The 19329-nt window shown below is 46.1% G+C and overlaps 1 protein-coding gene across 2 annotated transcripts in view; it reads left to right on the top strand.

Annotated features, from left to right (window-relative positions):
- syngr1b (synaptogyrin 1b) overlaps positions 1–19329 on the top strand; it is a gene marked incomplete at its 3' end in the record, with an annotated part of 44886 nt that overhangs the window by 14526 nt on the left and 11031 nt on the right. For both annotated transcript variants that reach the window (XM_083636192.1, XM_083636193.1), the window contains exon 2: positions 15831–16068. In XM_083636192.1, the coding sequence (XP_083492318.1) occupies positions 15831–16068 (238 nt within the window). The remainder of the gene's footprint in view (positions 1–15830; positions 16069–19329) is intronic.

The following is a 19329-nucleotide window of genomic DNA, read 5'->3' as shown; positions in this document are numbered from 1 at the left end:
AGAAACAGTTCACCCAAAATCTAAAATTCACCATGCGATCTCTGTATGAATGGAAAACAACAGAATTTGAGCCATTATTTCAGTTGAGCTGCATTGTATATTTCTATATGCTTGGGATGGAGGACACACACTGTCACAGTCACACAAAGGTTTGGTAATGTAGAAGTATTAGTCTCGCTTGCCAGTTTATCTCAGTTCTGCGCTGTACCAGCAGAGGTCAGGAGAGAGTCTGGCTGCTCTTACTCTCCCTCTGGTCTAGCGGGGAAAAAAGGCTCTGTTGTCTTGACAACCATCCACCGAAAGCACCAAGCAGCACTGCTTTATTGCACAAATCCTAATCTTCGTCAAAACTTGCCATTTTCAGCGTGTAGCTTGCTAGCTAGTATTGTTGTTGATTCCTAGAGCTGCAACAATTAATCCATCGACACAAAATTAATCGACAACTATTTTGATAATCGATTAATCGTTTTGAGTACATTTTTAAGAGAAAAGGTCAAAAGTATCTGATTCCAGCTTCTTAAATGTGAATATCTTCTGGTTTCTTTACTCCTGTATGACAGACGGTAAACTGATATTACCTTTGAGTTGTTGTGACATTTGAGGGCATCATCTTGGGCTTTGGGAAACACTGATCATCATTTGCAGCCATTTTCTGACATTTTCGATTACTCAAGAAAATAATCGACAGATGAATCGATTCTGAAAATAAGTTGCAGCCCTATTGATTTTGACTGGTCGGAGCCAATAGTAGAGCTTATCCCCGCAGCCTGCTTCCACTTCCTCCACCATGACTTTGAAAACGTTGAATTATGTGTTACGGTTGTGGTGAGGCAAATTAGGGCGTGGTCACGCGGTTCACTGAGAAAAACATGAGTTAAATATGTAAATGTGGCTTCGTCTTACGGGTTGAAAAGCTGGGAATCGATCCCCGCGCCTCTTCATTGAAGGCAGACGTTTACGCCCGTCTGCCACCATTTGTATCTCAGTGCAGCACGTCCTAATGAAATACGTTTTGTATCTTAGTGCAGCACGTCCTAATGAAATACTTTGCTTTGAAAGTCATGCAGAGGGTCATGGGGACAAAAAGGACAAATCATGTCCATGCACACAAAGTGCCATGAGACCCGGTTGACTATTTATATTTCTTTGTGTGTGTGTGTGTGTGTGTGTGTGTGTGTGTGTGTGTGTGTGTGTGTGTGTGTGTGTGTGTGTGTGTGCGTGCGTGCGTGCGTGCGTGCGTGTATGTGTGTGTGTGTGTGTGTGTGTGTGTGTGTGTGTTATGTGTGGAGACCATCAGAAAGCAAACACTCTGATTTATGGATTTAGAACGAGAGAGAGGGAGATTCTGAAGGAAGCACACATTCACACATGCATGCATGCACACATTTTTCACAGACACACACACACACACACGCACACACACACACACACACACACACACACACACACACACACACACACACACACACACACACATGTGCACACATTTCACACACACACACACACACACACACACACACACACACACACACACACACACACACACACATACACACACACACACTTGTGCACACATTTCACACACACACACACACACACACACACACACACACACACACACATGGATACTTTTCGCTATCAGCGTCCTTAATGTGCAAATTGTAAGTGACCGTCTGATGGTCACAAGATCAGGCTACCCACGCGGCGTCCTCCACAATGCCTGCCTTCTCCGCCCGGAGCCTTGTGATCTGTCTACGGATCAGAGGGCCGCACACACACTCGCGCACACACACACACACACACACACACACACACACACACACACACACACACACACACACACACACACACACACACGCGCATGTACACACACACACACACACACACACACACACACACACACACACACACAGACACACACACACACACACACACACACACACAGACACACACACACACACACACACACACACACACAGACACACACACACACACACACACACACAGACAGACACACACACACACACACACACACACACAGACAGACACACACACACACACACACACACACACACACACACACCTAAAGGAGCCAGATATGGAGGGAAGCAGAGGAAAAGACAGGGGGAGGGTGGGAAAGAGTTTCATATGAACACGTATCACATGCTCCCCTTCTCAATGCTCATATGTGGAGTTGAAGAAAACCTGCAAAATATAAACTGATTATCAGCGTATAAAAAGCATTCATCCGCTTTCATGTTTTGCAAATTTCCTTAGGGCCTGTGTCCACCTAGCGTCTTTTTCCGACGTTAAACGCTGGAAGTACGCTGGGAAGCACTGATCTCGGCGCACAATATAACAAGGAAGCAGTCTGAAACTAACGTTAGCTCAGTGCGGTAGTAGCTTGATAGCTGACAGCTAACATTAGCAAACAACACACATACAGTGATTTAGCTCAACACTCACCAGAAATATTAAGTGTCTAGCCGATCTGCTCCCACAATTGAGCCTTTCTGTCTCTGTTGCGATAGTTTTTCCATATGATTAGTTGCCAGAAAAGGAGCACCCAACACCAGCATCTTTCTGAAAATTTAAAATATTTTCAGCTGGGAGCGTCCCTAGACGTCCGTGTGCGCCCGCATACGCTCTCCCCCCATTGGAAACAATTGAAAATAGACGCCGGAGCTGATGAAAAGACGCTAGGTGGACACAGGCCCTTAGGCTACACCATTGGTTATTAGATTTTTTTGGGGGGGGGCTTGTTTTTTTTGTTTTTGTTTACAAAATGTAATCAAAGTAATTTTATAAACAAACTTGAGCAGAAATCGGAGCAGAGAGATGTGATAGTGTAAAATTCTAGAAATGTGCACAAGCCAAAATTTGTGAATATGAATCCTTACTGAACTGAACCCGGGAAGGGGGGGGGGCACTATATTTCATGCCTCCACCAGTGGTCCTTGAAGGGGTTCCTGGGGCTCCCCAGCAAACTGATGAATTGTTGGATTTGAGCATTTTTTCACATTATTTCAGAAGTTTCAACAACTAGTCGCAGGTACAGTATAAGAATCTATTGATTAATGTCACCGACGTGTTATCTCTCCACCTACACATTGGAATTCTGGAAAAAATCATATCTAGCAATAGAAATACTCTCAAATGGGGGTCTGTGGCCCTAGTGTGGATTAAATTAGGGGTTCAGTTCAGTTATGCTTTATTGTCCCGGTGGGGAAATTCAAATGCTCGGGCAATATGATACCAATGTTTAACACATTCACTGCCAGCCGTTTTTTCAATACTGTAGGTAGCTTCTGCCACGTTTTTTTTTTGAGGATTCTGGCTCATCTTTCAAGAGCTGAGGATTCTTTTCTGCTAAGATTTTGTGAACACAAAATATCTCAAAAGAACTAATAGAATGTGTGCTTTCTCTGTCTAAAAGAGTTAGTTTGTAGAGTTAGTAGTTATGTAGACATTAGCAGTTGAATACAGCATGGTTTCAACGTCTGAAAATTTAAGCTGAGATAAATGGCTTTTTGTGAAATTCGATAGAACAGTCACTTTAACCATTTATTTTTGGCGTAAGACGTCAGACATCTAAACAATAGTTTTGAACAGTAATTTCCTCCATAGCAGCAGGAAACCCCCCTCTCCTTCAAACTCCTCCCTCCGTGTGTGTTCTCCTCCCTCCGTGGCTGCAGCGGTACAAGCGAGGCTCTGCCTGTCTGTGCTGCCTGGCTGCTGGCGGCTGCTCTTTGGGCGAGTCTGCATGGGGCTCGTTCGTTTCGGTTGTGAGTAGGGATGCAGGGGTTAACCGGTTTGACTATTAACCGCGATTTAAAACGTCACGGTTATATAACTGCAGAGGCTCCGCTACACCGAGTGTTTTGTTTCACAACAGTCCGTCAGTTTAAACTCCCATGCGGCGCAGACGGCGCTGGAAGGAGAGGAACCTTACCTGTCTCTCTCGCTTCGTTTCCGCACGGACTATTTAGCGGAGGCACCAAACACAGGCAGCTGCCATGTCTCACAGTAGTAGCCAGTCTGTAGCCTAGCCATGGACGCCAGCACCAAAATAAATGTTGCAATACATGTCCCGCAAGGTTTCTGAGATGAGGGGAAAGTCTGAGCTGGTGTTACGTTAAACCAAACGTGGAGAGGAGGCAGCGGATTTGTTTAGCGTTAACATACAGTCATTGACGTTAACGTTAGCTGTTGTGGCTAATGTTAGCTAGCTGGCCATGGCCTAGCGTACATAGTTCCTCAAGCTCGTTGTGACCAAACATCCCCGCATTTAAAGCACTTCATGCTCCCAGCGCTGGCCTAAACCATAGAGAACCTCATGCTTTACACGAAAACAAACCAAGGGTTTGTGTCAACTCCAAAAGCAACCCGCTAACGTTACATGTAGGCCTAATAACGTGAAGCTAACGTAGCTAGCTGCTTGGCAGTCCTGATCTGACTGAGACAAGGAAAACAAATGCGCACATTTACATAACAAACACCAGTCAACACCACAGAGTGTCCTTTCTTTAATCTAGAGGAGCATTTTCCAGTAAAAAGTGAAACGACACATGATGGCTTATAGTGAGGCTTTCCATGCCTGCCCCATCATCACTTCAATAGAACTGACCCCAATGCAACATTCAGACGGCACATTTAGTTGCCAGTAACATGCCAATAAGAGTCTAAGTTACTATGCCTTTTGTGTTTTTTTCTGCAGACTAAGCAGCTATAGGCTTTCGCTTCTATAAAATAATAATAAAATATTTTTTGTATTGACTATTGAGTGATACACATTACTAATACAATCATATTATATCAGAAATGTTCACAATAGTGATGTCAGTTAGATTTGTTTAGGTCAGAGCCATGGAATATTAAATCATCCATCTTTGCTCACTACATCTGCCCTTTCTTCTTTTTTAATCCCAGGTGTGCATAAAATACAGGTTAAGAACTTATTTTTTTAAATACAAAAATGTGAAAAAAGTAACATAGTATGTTTATCGTATCGGTTATTGGCTAGGAGAATATTTATCGGTTAGCGTAGGCCTATACTATCGGCTGTAAAAATCCATATCGTGCATTAGTATTCCGGAAGGCAGCAACTGTTAAGATTGTGGGGGAAATACAATAAAACCTCTATTTAGAGAATGCTCATGTGATTTTTATACGTCGTGATTTTTATAACAATAATCGTGAAACCGTGATAATCGTGGTTTTTTCTCAGACTATAATCGTACATCAAAATTTATAATCGATGCATCCCTAGTTGTGAGCTCAGCTGGAATGAAGCTGCGTGCGATTGTGGGCTTTCTGCCAGTGTTTCAAAGTGTGTTGCACCCATAATCTATTATGCAAATTTGCAATCCCCCACCGCCAGCTCCCAGCGCGATAATGCGCGAAAGCGAAAGCGTTTTCGCCAATCCATTTTACAGTATGAGAATGGTTTCCTCGCGCGTTCCCCTGCAGTTTTGGCTCGGCTTTTTCTAGTCTGGAGAGCACTGTCGCCACTTAGTGGGTCGGTGGAATGGGTTGTACACGTTCGGTGGCTCCCATATTTATGTAGGAGATGTAAAAGGGTTAGATCAACGTCCCACCGTCAAAAAATATATAATATTTTTTTGGACGAGTTGACTCGCCATTGGCAGTCAACCGTTGGTTTCTGCTTGACGAGTTGACTCGCCAATGGCAGTGAACGTGTTAAAATAACAATTTGGCCGATATCCATACCGATATTTTTAATTACCCCTTTTGTGACAGGGAAACAAAAAAAATATCATTATTATTCTTAAAAGTCATTATAAACATTAAACAAATAACTGAACTGTTTTAAAGTATTTTACCTACTTCCTCAATAAGAATAATTTTTCAGTACTTACCATATGTGTGTGAGTACATCAGCCATGCATAAATTATGGGACCCAACTGAAACCGCAGATATAGTCTGTGAAGAACATGTCCTGCTTTAGCAGCATGTCTGAGACAGCAGATAGTCTGTGAAGAACATGACCTGCTTTAGCAGCATGTCTGAGACAGCAGATAGTCTGTGAAGAACATGTCCTGCTTTAGCAGCATGTCTGAGACAGCAGATAGTCTGTGAAGAACATGTCCTGCTTTAGCAGCATGTCTGAGACAGCAGATAGTCTGTGAAGAACATGTCCTGCTTTAGCAGCATGTCTGAGACAGCAGATAGTCTGTGAAGAACATGACCTGCTTTAGCAGCATGTCTGAGACAGCAGATAGTCTGTGAAGAACATGACCTGCTTTAGCAGCATGTCTGAGACAGCAGATAGTCTGTGAAGAACATGTCCTGCTTTAGCAGCATGTCTGAGACAGCAGATAGTCTGTGAAGAACATGTCCTGCTTTAGCAGCATGTCTGAGACAGCAGATAGTCTGTGAAGAACATGTCCTGCTTTAGCAGCATGTCTGAGACAGCAGATAGTCTGTGAAGAACATGTCCTGCTTTAGCAGCATGTCTGAGACAGCAGATAGTCTGTGAAGAACATGTCCTGCTTTAGCAGCATGTCTGAGACAGCAGATAGTCTGTGAAGAACATGTCCTGCTTTAGCAGCATGTCTGAGACAGCAGATAGTCTGTGAAGAACATGACCTGCTTTAGCAGCATGTCTGAGACAGCAGAGTAAATTCAATCTGACCTCAACCATGTGACGGCAAATACAATTGTGACCCTGAAGACGTTGCGTGTTTTCAAACCCCATCAGCTAGGTCATGCCGAAACCAATCCTTATTTCAAGTACGGGTTTTTGTGTATGTGTGTGTGTGTGTGTGCGCGCGCGCGTATGTGTGTGTGTGTGTGTGTGTGTGTGTGTGTGTGTGTGTGTGTGTGTGTCCAGTGAGTGAGTTGATTTCCCTGTGGATCTGCTCTCTGGAGAGCATCAGAAGTCTATCTGTGTCACACCACTAAAGCCCAGCAGGCCTAACAGGTCTCGCTGTGCCAGGCAGGGCGTCTGGGTAGGACAGCGGGAGATTCCCTGCCTACAAGCGCGAGAGGCGCAGGTTCAAACCCCCGTGTTTCCTAGTTAAGCCTTACCTGGTTAAGGTTAGGCTTTTCTTATTTAAACATGACCATACCCAAACCATAACCATGTACCATGAAAATGACTTTTCTTTTCTTTTAGTTCAAATACCTGGGTATGCAGTGCACCTATTTAATAATGTATGCAAAAAAAAATCACAAAAATCTAATTTCTTTATTTTTTCACACTTTTTCACATCAAAAGTTCATTTTTCAAGATTTCATTGCTATCAGTAATGTACAGTTTGCTGACGTCACCTAGTACTATCAAATTTCTACCCCATTTCAACCAATCATATCACGACATGCAGCTGTCAATCAAATCTTCATTTCAGGATAACTTTCTCTTCCAAAGGAAGTAGAAAATGGCGCCTAGTGCCCGTCATCTGGCAGAATTCCTATCCCATAAACTGACTACTAACTTTTTTTTTTTTTTTTTTTTTTTTTTTTTTTAACTGACTACTAACTTGGCCAATTGTTAGAAACATGAACAAAAAACTAAAACTATAATCTCTAGGAATGCAAAGAAATGTAACTGACTCATTAAAACGCGCATTCCAGGAATATCGTATTTACAGAAATAGCGTTAAAGGCGCGCGCTTGAGAGCGTGGTTGTCAGGGGTCGCCCCTCGGAGATTCCAGGCGGGCGGGCAGCACCCATGCATCGGATTGTCCGCTCGCTCCGCACGAAGCAGGTGGCTGCCTGGTACTCCGCGGATCCCACTCGCGTAGCACGACAACACGCTGAATCCCACTCGATTTGGGGGTGGAACACGACATGATTGACCAATGCCAAAGCCAGTCGACATGAATTGTCAAATCAAATCATCGACACCGTATATGGTCCGCCTCTCAATTTGTTTTCAGTCTCCGACGCTCATGCTAGTGCATTCCGTTCCGGTTCACCTCGACTTTAAACATGTGTGTGGTTTGACCAGGAATCAAACCCCAGTAGCCAGATTTCTAAGGCAAGTGCCTTAACCATTAAGCCACATGACCAAGCACACCCTGAGCTGAACCCCCCCCCCCCCACAACCCTAATCTTAACCCACATTTTTTTTACCTGCCGCACGTTTTCAGGAAGAAGCAGTTGCGGCGACCAATCAAATGAGTCCAGGCGGGTTCTACTGTAGGAATACAAATCTGGCATCCATACAGTGTGTCCTGGTTGCTGCACTACTGCCTCCTCTGGTCGATCGGGGCGCCTGTTCGGGGAAAGGGGGGGGGGGGGGGGGGGGGTACTGGGGGGAAGCGTGATCCTCCCACGTGCTACGTCCTGTGTGTGTGTGTGTGTGTGTGTGTGTGTGTGTGCATTTGACCGCGCTCGTTTTCTCAAGATCCCCCGTGGGCAGAAGCAGGGCCAATAATGAGGGAGACGAAAGAAGATGAGCGGAGGGAGGAGGGAGAGAGGAGGGAGGGAGGAGAGAGAGAGGAGGGAGGGAGGAAATAGGAGGGAGAGAGGAGGGAGGAGGGACGGAGGAGAGAGAGAGGAGGGAGGGAGGGAGGGAGGAGGGAGAGAGGAGGGAGGGAGGGAGGGAGGAAATAGGAGGGAGAGAGGGAGGAGGGACGGAGGAGAGAGAGAGGAGGGAGGGAGGGAGGAGGGACGTAGGAGAGAGAGAGGAGGGAGGGAGGGAGGGAGGAAATAGGAGGGAGAGAGGAGGGAGGAGGGACGGAGGAGAGAGAGAGGAGGGAGGGAGGGAGGAGGGAGGGAGGAGGGAGAGAGGAGGAGGGAGGAGAGAGGAGGGAGGGAGGAGGGAGGAGAGAGGGAGAGAGGGAGGAGAGAGGAGGGAGGGAGGAGGGAGGGAGGGAGGAGAGAGGAGGGAGGGAGGAGATAGGAGGGAGGGAGGGAGGAGATAGGAGGGAGGAAGGGAGGAGAGAGAGATGAGAGAGGCAGGAGGGAGAGAGGGAGGAGGGAGGGAGGGATGATGCAGCCTGTCTAAAAATAGCACCGCCTCCATTCCCCTTCTGCCCCCATCCATCTCTCTCCTCTCTTCCCCTCCATCCCTCCATCTCCATCTCTCTCTCTCTCTCTCCTTAATGAGAAAGGTTAGGGGAGGGGAGATAAGGCCGAGGCTGGGGGCGGAGCAGGAAGAGGCTGGGGGGCGGAGCAGGAAGAGGGAGAGACAGAGCGAGGCGAGGAGGAGAGGAAGGACGACTGCAGTTTGTCATGGAGAGGCAGAAAGAAGAAAAAGATTTCCACTCAATAGAACATAATATATTAGAACACGTCTCTCTCGAATACTCGATTCTGATTGGTCAATCAACAATATTCACCGGTCATTATTTCTCGACAACCGACCGCTGCTCTGCCACACCTGGATTAATCAGTTGGTAAGAGCATTTTGTCCGCAGACGCTACTAATTAGGCCAACCAGTTGCAGCTGTGGTGTCTTGTGTGCCAATTACGAATGAAACCGCTTTGTGTTGAAAACGCTATTAAAAAATCTATTTGAATAATTATTTTTGTCAGATTATTGAATGATTTAGTTGTAGGCCGTGTTCTAAGCGGGATAATGTATACTGAGCCGGTGATTACTGGAAATAATGACCTTCAGGTGAATATTAAGCCCTCCGCTGCGCGTCGGGCTCAATCCTTCACCTGTCGGTCATTATTTCCACAGTAATCACCGGCTCAGTATACATTATCCCTTACATATAATATTATTTTCATTCCACAGCTGTACAACAACATTTTGTAACAGCACTGTGCACAGGGCATCGACTGCTCACTTGTTGGCTGAGGCATATATCCGCGGCGCGGTCCTTATAGTTGTGCGTACAAGGTCCGGTTTAACGTGACTATTGCTGCAGCTTGCCATTTCCTAATGTATTCTACTTGATTTGAAAAGATGGCTGCCTACACTCAGTCTCTTGTACCCTGGCTGAATTGAACATAACTTGGTCAATAAGTATGTAACATACAAAATAAAACAACCTGTAATATCTTAATTTTATGTAGAATGCAGAGGACATGTAACTGTTTAGTTAAACTTGCATTCCAGGAATATGCCTGGATGTAATGTGCTCTTAAGATGACGTTAGTGGCTCGAGTCTGTTTCGTCCTGAAACCCACACGCTTTGCGGTGGTGGTTTTAGCGTAACCTATGTGCGATTCGAGGCGTAAAGTATGTGCGTTTTAGCGTAACTTATGTGGGATTCGAGGCGTAACCTATGTGGGGTTTGGCGTAACCTATGTGCGATTCGAAATAACGTATCCGAGATAGAAAACGTTATGAATATAGCCACGTTATGAACAACAAACTAACGCCGGTGATCCGTATGGAAACAGTGTTACTCGAAATGGTTAATATTGGCCACAGCAGGCGATTACCCATGAATGCACTGCGCTCTTAAAGGGATATTTATCGACGAGATTTTTGCCAAGCTGGACCTGATTAGTGATTTGCTCCGTTCGCCCAGACGGGTGTCAAGCTGTCAGCAACAAGGCTGGGAGGATCACACCGGAAGAAGCACCCATCAGCAGATCAGGCAAAAATGGCCGCCAAAAATAAGGTGGATAGCCATACTGTTGAATGGTTTGGTGGCATCTCAACACGCTGAACTGTCGACTCTGTCACTTTGCCACCACAGACTGTGTGGGTTGTAGCTGCTGCGGTAGTGCGCCAATCACACGTAGGGCTGGGCAATATGGACCAAAATCATATCTCTGTATAGAGACACTGCATGAAATAGGCCACGCCCATCACGGGGGAAAGCTCTCCGTTCACTTCCACACACCAGCGTCATTTTCCTAGAATTAAACATAGCTAAAAGCTGTTGTGTGGTGGGCTGCGCAGACAACAATGTAAAACATCGCAAGTTAAAAAAAAATTGTACTCCTGAGCAAACAAGGAAGCCATTGAGAATTGGAAGAGAAGAAAAATATGGACGTTGCTGTCAATTAAGTAAGTTGGAGTGTTCATCTTCCATATATATGATCTTTGTGTGCAACACCCGACCATGCACGCGACATAGGAGAACGCCAGGATTGGGGGGGAGTTTGTGTTTTCCCCCGTTTTGGGCGTGGTTTCTGAATGATGCCGCACTCCGCAGTGTCTCTATTGTTTGGCTGAATGGCGATACACAGTATATCTCAATATTTTCTACAAAGTGGGCTAAATTGTCAGTTGTACGTGAAAGCCACATGCGATGTCACAAGCACTTTTATTAAAACAAGATTGTGAGCAAAATAAAATGCAAAGACAGGGTTTTCTCTGGCTATTGGTGCTTTCACAAAATAATTTATTTACACAATAAGATTTTTGATCAAATGATTATCAGTGATTGGATATTCGAGATATTGGAGTGGATATAATGACTAATAGAACGGCAAGAACAGTCCGGTAAGTTCAGAAAATTACATCACTTTACTGTAAAACCAGGATGACAACACTTGTGTCATATCACGATTTACGATATACATTACCAAAATCTAAGACCATATCTAGTCTCATATCATGATATCAATATAATATCGCTATATTGCCCCGCCCTAATCACACGTCACATTCAATCAAAGAATGCTTGTGGTGATTGGCTGTGAGCAAAACCATAGTGTGTGTTTTTTCTACATCTGTGTACAAAAAGGGTCCAAAGCAGGTATCATTTGACTGGAGAAGTTTCAGTACTTGTACAGTATTGAGTACTGATACCCAGCCCTGTGTGTGTGTGTGTGTGTGTGTGTGTGTGTGTGTGTGTGTGTGTGTGTGTGTGTGTGTGTGTGTGTGTGTGTGTGTGTGTGTGTGTGTGTGTGCGTGTGCGTGTGCGTGTGCGTGTGTGTGTGTGTGTGCGTGCGTGCGTGTGTGCATGTGCATGTGCGTGTGCGTGTGTGTGTGTGTGTGGTCTCGCAGGGTGTTCCTGCTTTACTCTGATTGGATGTTCCAAGAGTGAGCAGAAGGAGAGGAGAAGAGAGAGGGATTAGATGGTATCATAGTAACGTGCTCCTTTTATTGACTCCATTTTGTAGCCTTCTGTTTCCTCCACTCCCTGAGGCAGAGACAGACAGGAGAGGAGAGAGATGAGAGTGGGAGATGAGAGAGGAGAGGAGAGTATAGGAGAGGAGAGGTGAGAGTAGGAGACGAAATGAGGAGAGTAGGAGAGGAGAAGGGAGGAGAGGAGAGGAGAGGAAAGGAGGATAGGAGGAGAGGAGACTAGGAGAGGAGAGAGCAGGAGAAGAGAGGTGAGAGTAGGAGATGAAATGAGGAGAGTAGGAGAGGAGAGAGTAGGAGAGGAGAGGAGAGGAGAGAAGAGGAGAGGAGAGGTGAGAGTAGGAGACGAAATGAGGAGAATAGGAGAGGAGAGAGTAGGAGAGGAGAAGAGAGGAGAGGAGAGGAGAGGAGAATGAAAGAGGAGAGGAGAGGAGAGAGCAGGAGAGGAGAGATGAGAGTAGGAGACGAAATGAGGAGAGTAGGAGAGGAGAGGAGAGAGTAGGAGAAGAGAGGAGAGAGAGAGCAGGAGTGGAGAGGAGAGGAGAGGAGAGAGCAGGAGAGGAGAGGTGAAAGTAGGAGATGAAATGAGGAGAGTAGGAGAGGAGAGGAGAGAGAGAGCAGGAGTGGAGAGGTGAGAGTATAGGAGAGGAAAGGAGGAGAGAGTGGGAGAGGAGAGGAGAAGAGGGAGTAGGAGAGGGAAGGACATGAGAGAGGGGGAGAGGAGAGAGCAGGAGAGGAGAGGTGAGAGTAGGAGAGGAAAGGAGGAGAGTAGGAGAGGAGAGGAGAGAGTAGGAGAGGAGAGGAGAGAGTAGGAGAGGAAAGGAGGAGAGTGTGAGAGGAGAAAGAGTAGGAGAGGAGAGGAGAAGAGAGTAGGAGAGGAGAGGAGAAGAAGGAGTAGGAGAGGGAAGGAGAGGAGAGAGAGGAGTATGAGAGGGAAGGAGAGGAGAGAGAGGAGGAGAGGAGAGGAGAGAGTAGGAAGGAGAAGAGAGTGGGAGAGGAAAGGAGAGAGTAGGAGAGGAGAGAGGAGGAGAGGAAAGGAGGAGAGAGAGGAGGAGGAGTGGAGAGAGTAGGAGAGGAGAGCAGAGAGTAGGAGAGAAGGAGAGAGAAGAGGAGGGGAGAGAGTAGGAGAGGAAAGGAGAGAGGAGAGGAGAGGAGGAGAGGAGGGGGTTTAGATGCTCTCACAGTAACCTGCTCCTTTGATTGACTTCATTTTCTAGCCTTCTGTCTCCACCTGCAGGCAGAAGCAGGCACAGCATGCAGCTCAGGATCAAATGCTCCATCTCCAATATATTTCAACAATTTAGAACATCTGCGATTTTTCCAATTTACAACCATTAAAAATGAAATAAAATGAATCATTAATTAAACATTTGATTTAACGAGCACAGGAGTAATTTCTCTCCTCACAAGGTTTCCACCTGACAAAAGCAATGTGCTCTTTAAAGGATTTGCCATTTTCAACACGTCTACGAGTGACGTTTGAGACCAAATACCTCAAGTTACTTTTCAGCCTGTGTTCAACATGTAGTGGCACAGTATAGCACAGAAGATGCTCGCTGCACTGCTCTACAATGGGATAACTTCAAACAGTTCACGCGTATGGGAAACCAGCTCACCTGCAAGTATGGGCTGGACCATATGTCGTATAATATCCATATTGTGATATGAGACTAGATATTGTAATATTGTGAAATAACTTACATGTGAGTTCTTCCTGACCTGGTCTAAAGCCTTTGACACACTGTGTGACTTTGGGCTGTCGCAGATGAAAGATGACCAGCGTGAAAGAAAGGAGGACGGAATAAAATCGATACGGCAATATATCGCAAAATTCGCAATACTTTTTTCCGCAATACTGTATCGATATTTCAGAACAATATGGTGATATATCGCCATCGATTTTTTTTGCACAGCCGTGTGTTCAGTGACACAATAAGAATACTTTTTTATTTCAGTGCGTTCAGTAAGACACTCAACACTCAGTAGTTTGGTCTCAATTTGTCCACTAAGTTATCAATATAAAGTGATGTACATATTATTACACTACCTGGGTGGTACACAGCTTGTTGGCATCGTAACCCATGTATCGTGATACGTATCGTATCGTATCGTATCGTGAGGTCGTTGCCAATACCCAGCCCTAAAAGAAAGGTGGAGATTTCTTTGGTCGTGGCTCCAAAAACCTCTCTCACCCCCAGTGAGAGAGGTTCAAAGACGGCCGTTGTCATAGTCTGGGAGAAATTCCGACTGGGACAAATGTAGGGGTGACAGCGACGATGACATCTACTAACAACCAATAGAAATGTGGCATGATCATATCAGTATATACGCTATATATGGCTAAATGCTAGTAGAGTTGAATGTTTTTCCATACACATAAATTCAACCCGATCTCCACGTTTGTGGACCACGTTGCTGTTACAATTTCGGCTCCGAAGTTGTAGAATGGTAAGGTAGGTTTCTCCAGGGGTGGGCGTGGTTTGGCCGTGGTTTAGGGAGATTTTCCGTTTCTAACCCCTCCCCCCTACCCTAACCCTAACCCTAAGATCTCAGAACGTTACCATTTTACAATTTTGGAGCCGCAATTGTAACATAGCAACGTCGGTCCACAAACGTTGCTATTTTACAATTTTCTGTGAGACTGTGTTGCATAAATTCCACTTTGCAAGGGCCCAATTCTTGCGATGTTGACACCAGACAACAGCACTGTGGCCCACAGTAGGTGTCAGCATCAAACCTGATGTCCTCCCCAAGTGTGTTAGAGCCAACGTCGCACAGTGCGGCCTGCTATACACTTATTATACGATTGCTAAAATCTTACCGTCTGTAGGCGGCTTTAAAGGCTGCGTTTGTCATGGGTAGAAACTGTGGGCCCCGCCCCTCAGAGGAGTCTGGTGGTTGACGTCCATTTTGGATGGTTCTGTGCACTTGTGTGTGTGGGCTTATTTAAACCCAATGCTCTCTTTTTCAGGAGCACCCTGTTCACATTCACAGTTCACACACACATTCATACCTGGAAGCTGACCAGTACAAATACAGTCTGATCTGCTGGCCACTGAGCAGCTCCACTGGAGCAGTTGGGGGTTAAGGGCCTTGCTCAAGGGCACCTCAGTGGTGGTAATGAGGGAGGGGCAAGCGCTGCCTTTTCACTTTCCCCACCCAGATTGATCCTGCCGGTCCCGGGGATTGAACTGACGACCTTCCGGTCACAAGCTCGCTTCTCTAACCTTTAGGCCACCACTGCCCCATACGTACGTGTGTGTGTGTGTGTGTGTGTGTGTGTGTGTGTGTGTGTGTGTGTGTGTGTGTGTGTGTGTGTGTGTGTGTGTGTGTGTGTGTGTGTGTGTGTGTGTGTGTGTGTGTGTGTGTGTGTGTGTGTGTGTGTGTGTGTGTGCGTGCGTGCGTGCGTGCGTGCGTGCGTGTGTGTGGAAAGGGGCAGCAGCTCGGGATAGGACGGTGTGGGGTAGTAGGGGGAGTGGCTAGGGGGATATACGCGGTGGGAGGGTGGGTTGGGGGGGCAAGGGAAAAGGGGCCGTAGCTAGTGAGACAACGGTGGTAGAGAGTCGGGATTCGATCGAGGGGTGGGTAGGGGGAGTGGCTAGGGGGATGTGGGTGTTGGGGGCGTGGTTCCCTGAAGCTGCATGACCACACCACAGCGCCGTGGGCTGAAAGGATGGTGTTTGTTGCTATACCTGACTGTCACTTGCTTTGCTTATGCAGAGCAACAATGATGTATCGTGCTGAAAGACACATCACCACCAAACATTCTCTTGTCTGTTGTGCCTCACAGTACCATAAACACACTGCATACATCCATCGAGCGTCACAGGACCGCCTTCTCATCCCTCCTTCTATCTCCTCCACAGATCTTCTCCATCGTGATCTTCGGCTGCATCGCCAACGAGGGTTACATCAACCGAGCCACCGAGGTGGAGGAGTACTGCATCTTCAACCGCAACCAGAACGCCTGCAACTACGGCGTCTTCATGGGCTCCATGGCCTTCCTGTGCTGCCTGGCCTTCCTGGCTCTGGACGTCTACTTCCCCCAGATCAGCAGCGTCAAAGACCGCAAGAAGGCGGTGCTGGCTGATGTCGGGGTGTCAGGTAAAGATGACTAACTAGCTAGTTTGTTTTGATTGATTTTCTATTTCACCTTTGTTTATACAGGGGTGGCCCCTTGAGAGCGAGCTCTCATCTGCAAGAGTGCCCTGTTACAGCAAAACATTTATAAAAAGTGACAAACTGACAGACAGACAAGATAAAGACAAACCCGAGTGTTAGGCCTTGGCCACACTGATCCGTCAGAAAATGGACAGAACGGATAGACGGATAGATTTATGTCCGTTGCATGTACAAGTAACCTACTTGTACAGCAGGTGGCGGTAAGCACCTTGAAGGTGTCAGCGACCCGCCTATAAACCGAGAGAAGAAGAAAGCTGGCGTCAGCTAGCTGTTAGCTCTGTGCGCTACGTTACTTATGTGGCAATAAAATGCCACCGAATGACCAGATTAGATGGTGAAATCAGACGGTGACACTGACTATCACGTTGTACAACAGCGGGATGGTGTACACAGCATTAATTATAGCCTCCTTCACTGCCTCGGCCGCCATCTTCTTTGAAAAGTTGAAACAAATCTCGGAACGCCTCCTCTCGAGACCTCGACTCTGATTGGCTAAACAGACAGTGACTGTCCGACCATCCGATACGTCCATCCAGAAAAAGTTCATCCCGCTTCAACTTTCTGTCCGTCAAAACGTATGCAAATTTTCTGGATACGTACGCTTCCGAGTGCTCCACGGACAGTCGGACAGCTGTCATTGAAAATGAATGGAAGTGAACAGAGAAATGAACGCACACGGACAGACACCACGGATCAGTGTGGCCAAGACCTTACTTAGAGATCAATGCAATGGAAAAAGCACACATACATACGGTATAAAAGTTTGTCTATGAAAATTTATTTTCTAGCATTCCAGCAAGCCAATGTCATTACTGGAAATTTGTGGCTTAGAAATAAGCATAATTCTGCACACTGAACTTTTATTACATGAATGAATTAATTAAAAGCAATGTTACAAAAGAAAAGTACATGTAGAGGGCACTCACAGTAGAGTGCATACTTCCATTGAAGTAAGCTTTCTGCAAAGTTTCATGGTGTTATGTGAATCCGGTCAGGCGTCTTTTTGTGATGGCACGCCCATTTCCACGCCCCCTTTTGGCCCGCGGGCGTGGAAAGTTAATCACTTCTTCCTTGGCCCATGACCAACCTTTCTACAAAGTGTTGTGGTGGTACGTGAATCTGTTTGGAAGTTAGGCACCTTTTAGTGATTGAACACGCGCATTGCCACGCCTCCTTTTGGCCAGTGGGCATGAAATAGGCCACGCCCATCGTTGGGGAAAGCTCTCCATTCACCTCCATACACCCTTCCCTTGAATTAAACACGGCTAAAAGCTGTGGTGGGCTGCGCAGCCAAGAAAAAGATCACAAATGAAAGTTTTTGTCCTCCTGAGCAAAACAAGGAAGCTGTTGAGAAGAAAAATGTGGATTCCACAGTTCCTTCCTCTCTATAAAACACATGGGTTGTGTGTTCATGTGTGGTGGCTCTCAGGATATTTCGCTCTGTATTGACTGCCAGCAGGCGACAGGGTGCAAAAATAAATGCAAAATCTCACTGATTTCTTATCTAACATGATAGTTAATTTAGCATCAAACCATTTTAACAGTCAGTCGGTCGCACTATTCTGAAAAGCATATTCAATTGCATTTCAGATTTTTAAATATGAAGTCAAATTAATATCTCATCTGGACTGGAGAATAAATTAAGTAACATTACTGGAGAATGTCAAAGTATATCATGTCAGGCCGCTGTGTGGGATCCTTTATATCCAGCTTTATTGGAGTAACATTAACGAAATTGGACATTGATGGAGGCCATTAAGTTGTGCAGTACCTTCTCCTCTCTGTTGGAGGCAGTGTGCTAAAACCATTCTTTGACAGATGTGTCTGCTTGAAAACAGGATCAGCCTCGTCAGACTGATCTGTTCAGATGTCCTCCCGACGGCCGCTTTTACCTTTGAACTAGCGATCCAGGTTTCCCCGACGGTGGGCGTGTCTTTCAAACTGTGATGCTCTCCGCAGTGTCTCTATGTAAAGTGACTGTGATGCTCTCTGCAGTGTCTCTATGGAAAGTGACTGTGATGCTCTCTGCAGTGTCTCTATGGAAAGTGACTGTGATGCTCTCCGCAGTGTCTCTATGTAAAGTGACTGTGATGCTCTCTGCAGTGTCTCTATGGAAAGTGACTGTGATGCTCTCCACAGTCTCTATGTAAAGTGACTGTGATGCTCTCTGCAGTGTCTCTATGGAAAGTGACTGTGATGCTCTCCACAGTGTCTCTATGGAAAGTGACTGTGATGCTCTCTGCAGTGTCTCTATGGAAAGTGACTGTGATGCTCTCTGCAGTGTCTCTATGGAAAGTGACTGTGATGCTCTCTGCAGTGTCTCTATGGAAAGTGACTGTGATGCTCTCTGCAGTGTCTCTATGTAAAGTGACTGTGATGCTCTCCACAGTGTCTCTATGGAAAGTGACTGTGATGCTCTCTGCAGTGTCTCTATGGAAAGTGACTGTGATGCTCTCTGCAGTGTCTCTATGTAAAGTGACTGTGATGCTCTCTGCAGTGTCTCTATGGAAAGTGACTGTGATGCTCTCCACAGTGTCTCTATGGAAAGTGACTGTGATGCTCTCTGCAGTGTCTCTATGGAAAGTGACTGTGATGCTCTCCGCAGTGTCTCTATGGAAAGTGACTGTGATGCTCTCTGCAGTGTCTCTATGGAAAGTGACTGTGATGCTCTCTGCAGTGTCTCTATGGAAAGTGACTGTGATGCTCTCTGCAGTGTCTCTATGGAAAGTGACTGTGATGCTCTCCACAGTGTCTCTATGGAAAGTGACTGTGATGCTCTCTGCAGTGTCTCTATGGAAAGTGACTGTGATGCTCTCTGCAGTGTCTCTATGGAAAGTGACTGTGATGCTCTCCACAGTGTCTCTATGGAAAGTGACTGTGATGCTCTCCGCAGTGTCTCTATGTAAAGTGACTGTGATGCTCTCTGCAGTGTCTCTATGGAAAGTGACTGTGATGCTCTCTGCAGTGTCTCTATGGAAAGTGACTGTGATGCTCTCCACAGTGTCTCTATGGAAAGTGACTGTGATGCTCTCTGCAGTGTCTCTATGGAAAGTGACTGTGATGCTCTCTGCAGTGTCTCTATGGAAAGTGACTGTGATGCTCTCTGCAGTGTCTCTATGGAAAGTGACTGTGATGCTCTCTGCAGTGTCTCTATGGAAAGTGACTGTGATGCTCTCTGCAGTG

The sequence above is a fragment of the Poromitra crassiceps genome (genome assembly GCF_964638095.1).
Source record: "Poromitra crassiceps genome assembly, chromosome: 4".
NCBI classification, from domain to species: Eukaryota; Metazoa; Chordata; class Actinopteri; order Beryciformes; family Melamphaidae; genus Poromitra; species Poromitra crassiceps.
This window is presented reverse-complemented; position numbering and strand designations above follow the sequence as displayed.